The sequence below is a fragment of the Cervus canadensis genome, chromosome 5 (genome assembly GCF_019320065.1).
Source record: "Cervus canadensis isolate Bull #8, Minnesota chromosome 5, ASM1932006v1, whole genome shotgun sequence".
Taxonomy (NCBI): domain Eukaryota; kingdom Metazoa; phylum Chordata; class Mammalia; order Artiodactyla; family Cervidae; genus Cervus; species Cervus canadensis.
In genome coordinates, this window is record NC_057390.1 from 11,050,517 (window position 1) to 11,064,094 (window position 13,578).

Consider the following 13,578-nt stretch of genomic DNA (forward strand, 5'->3'; position numbering starts at 1 on the left):
AGACTCTCACGCCTGGAGCCCACCCCAGGCCAATAGAGTTCGAATCCGGGGTGTACAGCCTGGATTTCAGAAAACCCAGGGGACTCACTGTGCCACCGGCTGAGGACTACGGAGCTGGTCCTGCCTTTCTGCTATTGGGCTACAGCGAGTGAGTGAGTATTTATAAATACAATGAGTATTTATTCCTCATCCAGATGAGCAGTCTTGTAGAGGTCTGGGTACAGGCCCGCTGTCAGTTTCCCTCAGGCCTTTGCCCTGGGCTGCTGCTCCCCAGGCAGCTCTCTGACTCTGCTCTCCTGGGCCAGGCCTGGGAGTTAGGAAGCAGCAGGCCGCGAGCCCCTGCTGAGAAGTAGCTGACTCACCTTTCTTGTGAGGGGACAGGGAATAAATTGCTTGACTGACTCACTCTTCTGGTGAAGAAAAAGGGAAGGAAAAAAAAAATCCACTGATTATCTGATGGGGTAAAAAGTGGATTTTGGAGGGCAAAAAAAAAAAAAGACCCTGTATACTAAACTGTTGAGAAAATAAAAACTGATCAGGTTGCCATGTTATGCATCAGGCTGGGAGGACAGACACATAATGGCAGCTAGAAAGAAGAGTGTTTCTCTCTAGGCCTACTCAGCTCTGAGGTGCCCCCGCCGCCCTCACTGAGTAGCTGTTCTTTTGTACTCAGTGAGAAATCACATTCTCCAAGGCTGTGGATTGCCAGGAACTTTGCTGCTTAAATGGAGAAGAAAATGGCACCCCACTCCAGGACTCTTGCTTGGAGAATTCCGTGGGCAGAGGAGCCTCTCAGGCTGCAGCCCCTGGGACTGCAAAGACTTGGACACAACTGAGGGACTGTCACTCACTCACTTGGTGTTTATATCAGCAGGGTCAACATTGAGGAAAACAAACAAACACAAAAATGCAGACTGTAAGAACTGTGAGTTGAGTTTATTTAGCGTCTATTGAGGACTATAGTCTGGGAGGCAGCCTCTCAGAGAGCTCTGAAGAGGTAAGGGGGGAGGTCAGCATGTGTGTGATTTTGGCAGAGGGGTTATGTGTAATCAAGCACATATTTCAGAAGGTTGCTGCTATATGTGAGGAACAGATATCTTAATTAATGGGTTTAGTGCTTTTCTAAGTATGGGAAGATGTAAGAATCCAGGTTCATAAAAAGTTTCTCCTGAAAAAAATACTTAACTCTCTGCAGGCCTGTTCTACCAGTGTTCCCAGAACACAGAGGGCTCTGCCCTGAACTCCTTTCAGGGTGTGTTGAAAGTCAGCAGCTGCAATGGCTAATGGCTCAATCCTTCTATTAATAGAACCAGGTGTTGAATGACCTCCTCTACTTGGCAGTAGGAATGAAACATCCTGCTTTTGATTGGTGGGTCTTTGGTACTTTGACTCAGAGAATCAATACAAGGGCAGGGCTTCAAATAAGTTTCTGGATCCCATGCCATGGTTAACTGAATTTTATAGTTTTCAAGAAACAAAACCCTCTGCTTACTTCTCAGTCCAGACCTGTGTAGCCCTCTTCCCCACAGCCCTGCTTTGCCTTGAGCCTGTTAATTTACTGTTTCGTTTAAATTTTGCTCTACCTTTCCCCAGGATTCTGCACTAACTCAGTTTTTCTCCCCTATTTGACAAAAGGCCTTATGGTTCCTCTTGTGTGGCCTCCATCATTGCAGTGAGTCAGGAAGCCTAACTTTGTCTATCCCTGGTGGGTTGGGGGGAGGTTCTTTGGCTGATTGGGTTAGGACATTGTCATGTGTGCACATAAAGGGAATCTCAGACCTTTATGTGTAAGTGTTTATTGAAAAGTTACATCTGGAAGGCTCTTAGGTGTCCCAAGTGTACATGACCAATCCAGAACTGTTATCTTCCTCTCCACTGAATCAATGCGCTTCTTGCTTTCCTCATCCTGGTTAGTAAGCATTAGTGTCTGGCTAGAAATCTGGGCCTCATTCCCCCAGCCAGTCAACTTTGCTCTCTTCTCAGGACCTAGCACAGCCTTGGGCACACAGTAGGTCTTCAGTAGCTTTCTGGTGAATGACTGAATAAACTGCAGGAGACAGGTGCAGTTTCTGACCAGAACCTGCATGCCTTTGAGCTCTTGCTGATACCCTTCTCTCCTCGGTAAATTCATCCATCCGCCCATCCCAGCTCTTCTGGGAAGCTTCCTGACTCACTAGGGAGAAATAAGCTGTGTGCCCAGGGCCTGTTATGATGCCTCACTTAGTTTTATAGTTCTCTCTTTACTTGTTTGTCTCTCTTGATGGTCTCAGCTCCTTGTGGGCTTGTTCGATGTGGTGTTCCCTCAGCTAGTCCAATAGGGGTTGGTAGGCATCTATGCAGTGGCAGTGGTGGAGAGATACCGCAGGGTCAGCAGGCCGGGACAGAATGAAAACAGTGACGGACCACAGGGCAAGTCAGAGGCTGGATGTTTTCCTGGATCATTGGCAAGAGGCTGCTTCCCTTAGGCCATTCTCCTTCAGGCCCTCCCCTCTGCTGATCCTCTTCCCTCCTTGGGCTGCTAACTGCTGATACTCTTGTCCGTTTCACATCCTACCCTCCCTTCAAGGTCCAGCCCAGGCTGCATCACTCCAGGAAGCCTCCAGGGCATTGACTGCTCACCAGCCCACTCATTCATGTTGTGGCTGAGGTATTTATGGAACATCTTCTAGGTGTGTGACATGCAGCTAGGAGCCAAGGCACATACAGAAAGAACATCCAATAGCCCACATCCTTCAGCAGTTTATAATCGAGTAATATATGTCTGTGTTTTAATTTAAATACATATTTTAAAAATAGAATATTACTTCTTTATATTATACATAATATAATATTGATTTTTTTCATTTAAAAAGCAATGTAAAAGATATGGAAATAAAAATCTACCATATTCTTATCACCCAGAGGCTCTCTCTCAACATTTTAATATATTTTCATGTAGCTTTTTAAATAGTGTAATTTTGAAACAGTTTCAGTCTTACAGAAAAGTTGCAAGAAGAATTCAATTCCATATACCCTTTGCTTAGATCCACCAGCTTTTAACATTTTGTCACATTTCCTTTATTATGCTCTTTGTCTACAGGTGGTCATAAAGCCAGGAAAGAGCAAATGCACATGATATTAAGAACATCTTCAACCTGTAAATAGAATAATAGTACCTGCGTTTCCAGGTTTTATTGCTGCCCTGTATATCCACACATCATTTTTTTCTCAACCTTTTGAGAGTAGATTGTATTCAGCTATCCCTTAATACTACATTGTAACCTTAACAACAAGGACAGTCTCTTATATCTCTGTCTTAGTCTGTTTGGGCTGTTATAATAAAAATAGCATAGATGGGGTGCTTTATAAACAACAGAAATTAATTTCTCCCAGTTCTGAAGTCTGGGAAGTCCAGGACTAAGGCACTGGTAGATACAGTGTCTGGAGAGTGTCTGATTCCTAGTCATAGACAGCTCACTGTGTTCTTACATGGTGGAACAGGGCAAGGGGTTTCTCTGGCCTCTCTATAAGATTGTTAATGCCATTCATGAGGGCTCTGCCCTCATATGATCAGCTCTCAAAGGCCTCACCTCCAAATATCATCACCTAGGGGTTTAGGATTTAACACATGAATTTTGAGGGGACACTAATATTTAGTCTGTAGCAATAACCAGAGTGTGGTTATTCAGGAAATTTAGCATGGATACAATCCTTTTATTAATCTGTGATCCTGTTCCAGTTTTATGCTTTGTCCCAGCAAGGTCCTTGAATGCATTTCCCCCTCTATCCAAGATTCAGTCAAGAATCACATGTTATGTTCAGTTGCCTTGTCTCTTCAGGTTCCTTTAATGTGGGGCAGTTTTTCAGTCTGTCTTTACAGCATTGGCATATTTGGTGAACAAGGCCATTTATTTTACAGAATGCTCCTCAGTTTGGGTTTGTCTGATGTTTCCGCATGGTTAGACTCAGTCCCTTCAGAACACCCTGTGAACCCTATTGGGAACTTCTCAGAGGCACACAGAGTCCATTTGCACCTTACTGGTCCTTCTGACGTGCCCCCATCATTTTGGGGAGGGGCGCTTCGTTTCTTTCTAGCACAACAAAATGTGCCAGTTGCATCGATTTCTTTCCCTACCTCAGCCTTGGAATCAGCCACTTCTCTAAGTCAGGGGTCCCCAACCTCTGGGATCTAACGCCTGATGATCTGATGTCATAATAATAGAAATAAAGTGCCCAATAAAGGTAATGTGCTTGAATCATCCCGAACCCTCCCCCCCCCCCACCACCCCCAGTCTGTGAAAAAATTTCTTCCACAAGAAACCAGGTCCCTGGTACCAAAAAGGTTGGGGTCCGCTGCTCTAAGGAACCCTGGTTTGTTTTAGTGGGTGTCATCCTGTCTCTTTGCTACCCCTTTAGTATCCATCTCGCTCTGTTTATCTCCTATTAAGTTGGAATCATGCATTTTACTTGCATTTCACAAATCACAAGCTTTTTGCATGTCATAAACATTGTCTGAAACATGATGTGCCATGTTCTATCATATGAATGGATTGTCATTTTAACAATTCACCTTTATAAATAATGAAGCAGTGAGTGTTCTCAGCACACGCCTCTGCCCACACTTCTGAACATCTCTGATTGAGCATTGTGTGTAAGTTGGGGGATGCTTTAGGCCTTTGATGTATAAGAAGTCAGAGAAGCAACTATTTTAGTTAGCAATGCTGTGGAAGCTTGATAGATCTATGAAAGGCTGGGGCTAGAAGTGGGGTGGAGAGGGTGCTCCAGGCAGAGAGGGTGCCATGGTGTGTCAGGAGACCTTGTGGTGACCCAGGTCTATTTTCAGTCTTTTCTGAGGAGGGGAAGGAGCAGAAATTGGCTGCAGGGTCTGATGTCCTAGTGAGAAGGGAAAAGAGTGGGAGTGTTCTGTCTCCTCCCCCGAGTGGAGGCTGGGCTCGGAGAGCTGTGGGGCTCCAGGGAGGATTTGGGAGGAGCCTGAGAATAGTGAGGCATGAACCCCCAGCGTTTGCAGACTTCCCCTTTGTCCCCTCGCTGGGTGGAGCTTGGCTTTGCCAAACTGGCTCTGTCCTGAGGGCAGACGCCCAGCAGCAGCGTTGCTTGGTTTCCTTTCACTGCTCTAATGCCTGTGGCCTGTTTAGCACAATGCCCTCCTTTTCCAAGGCCCCTGCTCAGGGGTAAGGCCGGGAGCTGGCCCTCTGTCCTGGGGCTGTGGGTAAAGGAAGGCCTGAGGGCTGCAAGCTGGGCAGCCATACCTGAGCTCTGCTGTGGGGAGCTTTCTCCGGAGGCAAGCCTGTGCTGGACTTTGGGAAGAGACCCTCTCTCCAAGAGTCCTAAGTAAAGCAGAAAGGCCGCGGTGGGCAGGGCAGACTGGGAGAGGGCTGGGCACCAGACCTCCCCTCTAGCCTTCATGCTTTGTGGTTCTTGGAGCTGCTGAAAGGCTTGGAGATGATCTCAGGGCACTGGGAGAAGAGGGAGGAAAATGGGAGGCACATGGAAGAGACACTAGGTCAGACATGTCTTAATGGTCGTTCTAAGTTGACCTTAGAAAGCGCTAGACCTGGGAGAACTGCCGTCGGGTCACCGAGAAGCGAGAGGCCTCGTTGGCGTTCGTCACCCGTGTGAGCAGTCCTGGTGACTGTGGGACCCTCACACAGGGTGAGCTGTGGGTGGGCTCCCCGTTGTCCAGAGAAAGGGGTACAGCGACTGATCCACTCTCCTCTCCCACCCCTTCTCCAGACATCCTTCTTTGGTCGCTTCAGGCACTTCTTGGACATCATCGACCCTCGCACACTCTTTGTCACTGAGGTGAGTCATGGCCGTCACTCTCAATGGCGGCCCCTTGGCCTTTATACCTTGTGACTTTGGAAGAGCCGCAGGTCATCATTATCTCATTTCATCTGGATCTCACAACATCCCTTCAAGGTAGATATGTCATTATTATTCTTTCAAACTTCAATAAAATGACTACCGAGTACATGGATTATGTGCTCATTACAAAAATTCAAACGGTACAGAATAAAAAGGATCCTCATGCTCTCTCCCTCTCAGTCCCCTGCTCTGATAGGTAAGATTGTGATTAAGGTGTACTTTATATTTTATATGTGAACAACCCTATGAGTTTTGGCAGACCTATCAAGTGTCCACAATGAAGTATTCATAATGAAGATGGAGAACATTTCTGTCATCCTACAGTACTCCTCATGACCATTTATAATCCATCTCCCCAAGCCCCTGCTGAGCCCCTGGCAACCATTCATCTGTTTTCTGTTCTTGTTGTTTTGCTCTTTCTATAATGTCATATAAGTGAAGTCCTACAGTACGTAGCCTTGTGTGTCTGCTTTCTTTTCCTTAACATGGTGCTTTTGAGGTCCATCTATGTTGTTGCATGTATCAGTACTTCATCCCTTCTTACTGCTGAGCAGCAATCCATTGAAAGGATGTTCCAGAACTTGTTTCTATACACTTGTTGATGAACACATGGGCTGTTTCCATTTTCTGATTATTATGAATAAAATTGCTCTGAGCATTCTTTGTGTGGACGTATGCTTTCATTTCTCTTGAGTGAACAACTAGGACTGGGGTTGCTGGCTCATATGGTAAGTATATGTTTATCTTCATAGGAAACTGCCGAACTGTTGTTTAAGGCTTACTATCCATTTTACATTCTCATCCATAATGTTCCAGTTGCTCCACATGCTAACTAGTCCTTGATATTGTCTAATTTAAATGTACTGTCAGATTTCTTCGAGCCATTCCAAGAAGTGTGTCTTTATATCCTTTGTGTTGTATTTACAAACGTTTATAGGAATGCATGCACATATAATGTAGTGAATATTTATTAAGCACTTTCTGTGAGCAAAGCAGTGTCATAAACATTTTACATGTATAATCTTGTCGGATTAACTCAAAACAACCCTTTGAGGTAGACTCTATTTTAAGTTCCATTTTCCAGATGAGGAAACAGACAGACAGAAGTTAAGTCTCAGGCACATGGTGCTGGCCAGTGATGGAGCCAGGGTATGAACCCAGGTAAGCTTGTCTCCAGAACACTTATTTTTGGCCACTTTGCATTCTTGTTCAGGTAACTCAAGTTTAGGGAGCTCTCCCAAGATGGAAGAAGGCCTGAACTCCCCACCCCCGGGTCCCCACATACCCTGACAGAAGTCATTGGGCCTCTGAGTCAGCCGCCTGAATAGGCAGCCCTTCTCTGCTCACTTTTGTGCTGAGCATTGGCTTGCTTCAGCTCTGGGAAGAAAAAGAAGCACAAGGCCTGCTAGGCACCTGGCCCTAGAACCATCTCCATCTCTCCATCCCCATTGTGCCTGGGAGAGCAGCCCAGTTACGGGAAATGTGGGGATTACCCTGATATGTGATTTCCTGTTGCAGCTCAGGAAGGATGAAGGACTCTAGTATTTAACTGGCTGACCTTATTTCTGGGTGTAGTGCCTCTGAAGGGCAAGGCTATTGTATTTCCGGGCCCTGTCAGGACTCTCCTAAGGAGTAATCAATGGGATTACATAAAAATTCGGAGGGGCATCAAACTAGAGAAACTACTTACCTAGCCTAGGTTATGTGTCTTTCTTGGAAGCTCTGGAATGGTGCCCAACTAGATAGAATTGTGAAAAAAATCCCAACATAAATGCCTCCTGCTTGATGGAGGAGGCAGCAGAGACGAATGCTTATTTCAAAAGACGGAGGTGCTAATGGTGGCCTTGAAGGCAGCACATTGAGAGATGGTGGAGGGAGTCTTGGGCCATCTGGATGTATATCAGTGCTCCCTGCCCCCAGTTACCATGAGCAGGCAGGGGCTTTGGGGGCAGCTGGGCAGCATGCCGCTTGTGCTGGGGGCTCACAGCTCCTCCTCTCCAGTCCACACTCCTCTCATCCCCAGACCATTTCATGTTACTGCTGTCTCCCTGTACCACATTTTTTCTTCTACTCTTGCATTTTGAAAGACCCCAGCATCTTTGTACATTACTAAGCCATCTTTTGCCTGTTTCCCCATGAGTAATTTAAAAGCCTCATACTTTTTTTTTTTACTATTAATTGAAATGTCAAAGACTCTTAACTATTTAATGACCAGAAAATAACCAATGCAACAATCAGTTAAAAATATTTTTCAAATTTCTGTTTCTTCTCCTTGTCAAGGGTACCAATAGGCTTCCTGGAAAGATCTACACCTTTTCCTACTGCATCCCAGTTGGGGACTGTTTCCAGTACTACTTGCCTTTTGGAAATTTTCTGCCCATAGAAGATCTTCTAGGCCCTAAAAAATCTGAAAGGGCCATGAGTGGGCCCTTCCATCCCTCCTCGGTTCCAATCCAGGCAGGTAGCTTGGCAAGGCCATCTGCCTGGAAGCGATGGAAATTAGGAGCAGCAAGAGGAAAGAATCTCTTACCTGAGCCCCTCCCCGACAACTGTGGTGCTATCAGGAGGGCCAGGTTTCCCCCGCTGCTGGGCTCAGCCCAAGACCGTGGCTTATGCCCACAAAGCACTGTCTCTCTCCCAGAGTGTCCTGGGAGGGAGCATGGGGTGATGGCTGCCCAGGTGGAGGCGATCTGGACAGGCCAGTTCACCTGTGTGAGAGGAGAGTGGAGGACATGAGAGGTGGCACTGGAAGCCAGAGTTTCCTGAGGTGGAAAGATGCTGTGCCGCTGGAGCCTTCTGGTGACCCAGTTCTGAGGGGCAGTAGCTGAGTCAACGGATAGACTCATCCTGAGAGAGTTTTGCAGCTATTGTTTGTAATTTCTAACTGGCGAAGCTTTAAAAAGATTCCAGCCCTTGTGTGTGTAATGAGGTGGAGCAAATTTTATTCACCATAATTTCTCTTAGGAAGAAGGCTGTCTTTGTTCTAAGAATGTCTTGAGCAAGGCTTCAGAGAGGAAGGAGGTTGCCTGCTTGACAGAAGAGGAATAACTGTGCTTTTCTGAACCTCCTAAGAGGGAGGAGAGAGAAGGAACATGAGGGGAAAACAGTGGGAAGGAGAGCAAGTAACCATGATGAATGGAAAGACCTGTGTCTGGGGGCTCTTTAGAGGTTGGTCATGCATGCTGTGAAAGTTGCTGTCCCTTCCCCCATCATTCCTGATATACTGTCGTAAAATCTGCCTGGTTCCTGGAGTCTCTGCAAGAGTTCATTCTTCAGGGATCTTGCGGGGCCGGGAGTCTGCTTTTGGTTCTATATGTGCACAGTTGGGCCTGAGGAAGGACGTCACCGGACCTGGCAGAAGCCCTAGCCTCATCCTTTCATGTAGGTCGTGGAATTAGATCTAGATCTCTAAGGAAAAGGCTGCACCAGCTGACATCTAAGTTACTTTAAATCATGAACTGAATATGAAAGGGGTTTGCTATTCTGAATTCAATAATTTAAGAGGATGAATGTTTGGCAGATCGTCATTCTGAAGGATGTGGAAAACCCACTGAAGCAGTGCAGATAGCACAAACTCATTACTAGTATTTGTGAAGTAATCTGAAACTGTTTTGGGTGTATTGTAGGACAGAATAAATCATTACACTGATATTGGGAACCAGGGTTCTCACCGCAGGACTAGGGAGATGCAAATATGAAGTAGGGAAAAAGACAAAAACTATGTTATGTTGTATATGAATTGGTGGAATCAATGTGAACTCATGATTTATGCACATATACATTCATATACTTACATTTATATTTCTCAGTTTTCTGACTCTGCTCACTGAAAGGGCCTAGAAGCAATGATACCCCAGTAACAATGGACACACTTAGCACTCAGATCTTCGTTTCTAAATGCCGTTACTTACTAAAAGCACCCAGGGCTTCTTGGAGAGTTTGCCAAACCCACACCTGAGGCAATGAGCACTGCTACAGAAAATAAGAAAATGTTTCTATAATGATGATGGAGACACAGGGACAGGAAGTGGCTGAGTCCCACTAGCCACATTTGGGAAAATTTGAACATTAAGAAGAAGAAAAATAATGGATTTTAATACATTGAATAATAAAAAGAATCCATGAGTCCATAGTAAAACTAAAAATATGAGAGAGGGAAGCTCTTATTCTCAGAAGAGTATCAGCTAATAAACATTGAAGGAAATAAACATTACATAGTCCTCAAGTGAAATAACTGATTTCAACCAGGATCATTAATAGATGCTATTTTCATAGAATAAAATGTTGTTGTAAAACAGGATATTCTTAGTCTTTCAGGTAAGTATCGCCTCCAAAAGTTGCTTAGCAATTACTAAGGGAAAAAGGTACTTTTACAGTGGTGAGCTTGGAGAACACTCCTTTAACCAAGTGACCAATGAAAACAATTGACATTATGTGCCTCTTGATGTGATGTGATTCTGGTAGTAATCTCTAAATACTGGAACATATGAAAGTCTAAAAAAGAAAATAAAAACTGCTCATCATCTCTCCTGCAAGAAATAATCACAATTATCATTCTAGTATATATATCTGTACAAAATTAGGATGGTTTATATAATGTGTACATATATATATGTATCTATATCTCACTTTCTGTCTATATCGACGGTCCCTGACTTCAGTCTACAATTTGTGGTCTTTATGATGGTGTGAAAGCAGTATGCATTCAGTAGAAATCATGGTTCCAATTGTGAATTTTGACTATATCCTGGGCTAGTGATATACAGTACAATACTCTCTTGTGATACTGGGCCATGACAGCCACAGGTCTCAGTCAGCCACGTGATCACTCTTGGGAATCACTGATACACTTAGAACCATTCTATACCCGCACAACTATTTGGTTTTTCACTTTCAGTATAGCATTCAACGAATTACATGAGATAGTCAACATTTTATTATAAAATAGCCTCTGCATTAGATGATTTTGCCCAACTGTAGGCTAATGTTAGTGTTCTGAGCACGTGTAAGGAAGGCCAGTCTAAGCCATGATATTCGGTAGGTTAGGTGTGTTAAATGTATTTTCAACTTAAGATGTGATATTTTCACTTACAGTGAAATTTTTTGATGGGATGAACCCCATCATAAGTCAAGGAAGATCTCTCTCTGTATGTAATGTCTCTCTCACAATACATACAGATATATATATATATCTAGATATATATATCTAGATATATATGTAAATATATATTTAAAATCATATGTAACATATGTATACATGATATATATTGTTTTTTCCATATAGCATATCTTGAGCATTTTTTCTTGTCATTAAGTGTTATTTCAAAGTGTGTTTAATAACTACATAGTAATCCATCAGGTGATTATTCTAAAACTTAATCATCTTCTCTATTGACCATTTGGGTGGTTTCAAGTCTTTTACCATTATAAATAATATGGCGATAAATATCCTTGTACATATATCTCCCCATATTTCTCTTTATTTCCTTGGGGTAAACTCCTAGAAGTGGAATTTCTGAATGAAAGGCATTTGAGGGCTTTTGATATATATGGCCAAATTGCCCTGCAAATTGTACCAACCTGTACCAGGACTATCAGTTTATGCTCCCAATAGTAGTAAGAATATCCATTTAAATGCATTCTAGACAGCATCAGGTAGTCTAATTTTAAATTTAAAAATTTCCAAATTTCAGTACCCTTATACACTTCAGGTTTTTGCCCATCTATATACATTTTTGGCATACTTATTACATTGAACATAGACTTTTTATTTGCTTTTTTCATATATTTCCTTCTTTATAATTTTAGGAAGTCAAGTCTCTTAGTATAAATATCCATCTCTGTTAGGCTTTTAGGCCTAACAGATAGGTTGTTTCCTACCTTTTTGTTTCCTGCCAAAAATAGTCTTAGGCAAATGACAAATTTATTTTTTATGAAAAAATTCCCAAAAGTAGGGTGTCCAGGATATAGACCATGATTGTTTTTATAGTTCTTAGGCGTAGCTGGACAGATGTACTTTCTAAAGGGCTATACCAGCTGAGATGCTGCCAGAATTAACTCATATTCCGTGTCCTGAAGGTGACCAGTGGTTGGCCACAGGGAAATGTGTGTGTCTGGTTTCCCCTTCTCTTGGGCCTCCCAGAGGTAGCTTGTGGTTGAGCTAGGAAACAATTTCAGCGCAGATGACCCTGTGTCCCAGGATTGCTGGGAAGGAACAAGAAGGGCTTAGGAAGGCCAAGGGAGGATGAGAGAAGGGCTTGAGACTCTGCCTGCACAAAGCTTTGGCCCCCAAAATCCCACCGTCTGGGAGCCAGAAAGGAATGGTTGAAGATGTTGCAGACAAGGTAAGAATGCACAGCGCTGCCCTTGGCCGATTCAGGACTGGCCCATGTGAGAGCAATCAGATACTGAGCGGTCAAGGCAGGCCCTGCCCCCTGCCCCTACCACCGGCTCCGTTCCCTCATGACTCCAACCCCACTCCCCACACTCATTCTCCCCCATCACTGACACTTCTTTTTCCTTTCTCTGTCTTTTCCTTCCTTCCTTTCTCCCTCTTCCTCTCTCTCTCCTCTCCTTCCCTCCCTCCCTTCTCCCCCCCCCATTTTAAGTGGGACTCCCAAATTTTGATTGCCTGAAATGCCCATGTTTCAGTTGTACCCACTTTTGCTAAACATGCTTTGCAATTTTCTCTGTGTCAACCAGGCTTGCCTTTGAATGAGAATAAAGAAGGCCCTTCCCTTTCTTATGTGGGGTACCTGGCTCCTGTTGACATCGGCTTTTCAGGATGCAAGCATTGCTATGGTTTCTCTGGGAGACCACTCCTCTTTCAATGACTGACCATCCTGAGGACAGGAGGCTCTTCCATGCTCATGTCTCATGGAAATGTCCCAAAGCTGGGAATGAGGGGACTTGGGATTCCTAGATGACACCCACCTGCTCTGTGACCCTGGGTACCGAAACACCCTTCCTGCTTGGACCCCGGCTGTCTCAGAGAAAGGATTGCCCATATGGTTCAGCAGACGTTCACAGAGGGGTACTGCCATCCACATCCTGTGTGAACAGGGCACGGTCTCTTCGTATCCCAGGATTCCGTAAAACCAGCATCGCTGTCAAGGGCCTCTGGCCTGCTGCTTTGGAACCTGGTTCCTAACCCTGATTATACCCTTCACCTCTCCTCCCAGCAGCCTCAGCCCCTCATTTTTATCAAATGCTCATTATGTGTGGCCCTGTGTTGGTGACGGACTGGGGTAGGTGTGCCCTGCGTTTCAGCCAACAACCTACAACCAGTCTTCCTGCTCCCTGCACAGTGCAGTCTCTGACAGGTACCACGGGCTTGTGGTGGTAAGTGATCACGGACCTCAGAGAGGTGCAAACCAAATGCTCTCTGACTGTTCAGAGGGCAGAGGGAACATTTCTGGAAGATTCCTGAAGATGGCCCTGAGCCTTGAAGGATGGACAGGGGTGGGGACAGACAGCTGGGGAGGTAGGATGTCCTCCTCTTCCCCCAAGGTGGTGGGGTGGTAGGAAAGATCAGGGGTGAGGACCTGCTGGTAAAGTGGGTGGCCTTTATCACAAGTGGGGGTGAAATGTTTCTGGGTAATCCTCACCTCCTGGCCTGGTGCTGTCATTCCCATCATATATTTTAACATGTTAAGCGTTATAATAAATAAAATATTCAAATCATTTAGACATACTTCCTAGCCAAGCATGGAT

At 44.7% G+C, this 13,578-nt stretch overlaps 1 protein-coding gene across 5 annotated transcripts in view; it reads left to right on the forward strand.

Moving 5' to 3' along the window:
* The window catches only part of SFXN5 (sideroflexin 5), a 124,670-nt gene that overhangs the window by 5,886 nt on the left and 105,206 nt on the right, over positions 1-13,578 (forward strand). For all 5 annotated transcript variants that reach the window (XR_006269381.1, XM_043468189.1, XM_043468188.1 and 2 more), the window contains exon 2: positions 5,734-5,802. Coding sequence is in view for 4 of the 5 variants with exons in the window: in XM_043468189.1 (XP_043324124.1) it covers positions 5,734-5,802 (69 nt within the window). In the remaining variant the exon portion in view is untranslated. The remainder of the gene's footprint in view (positions 1-5,733; positions 5,803-13,578) is intronic.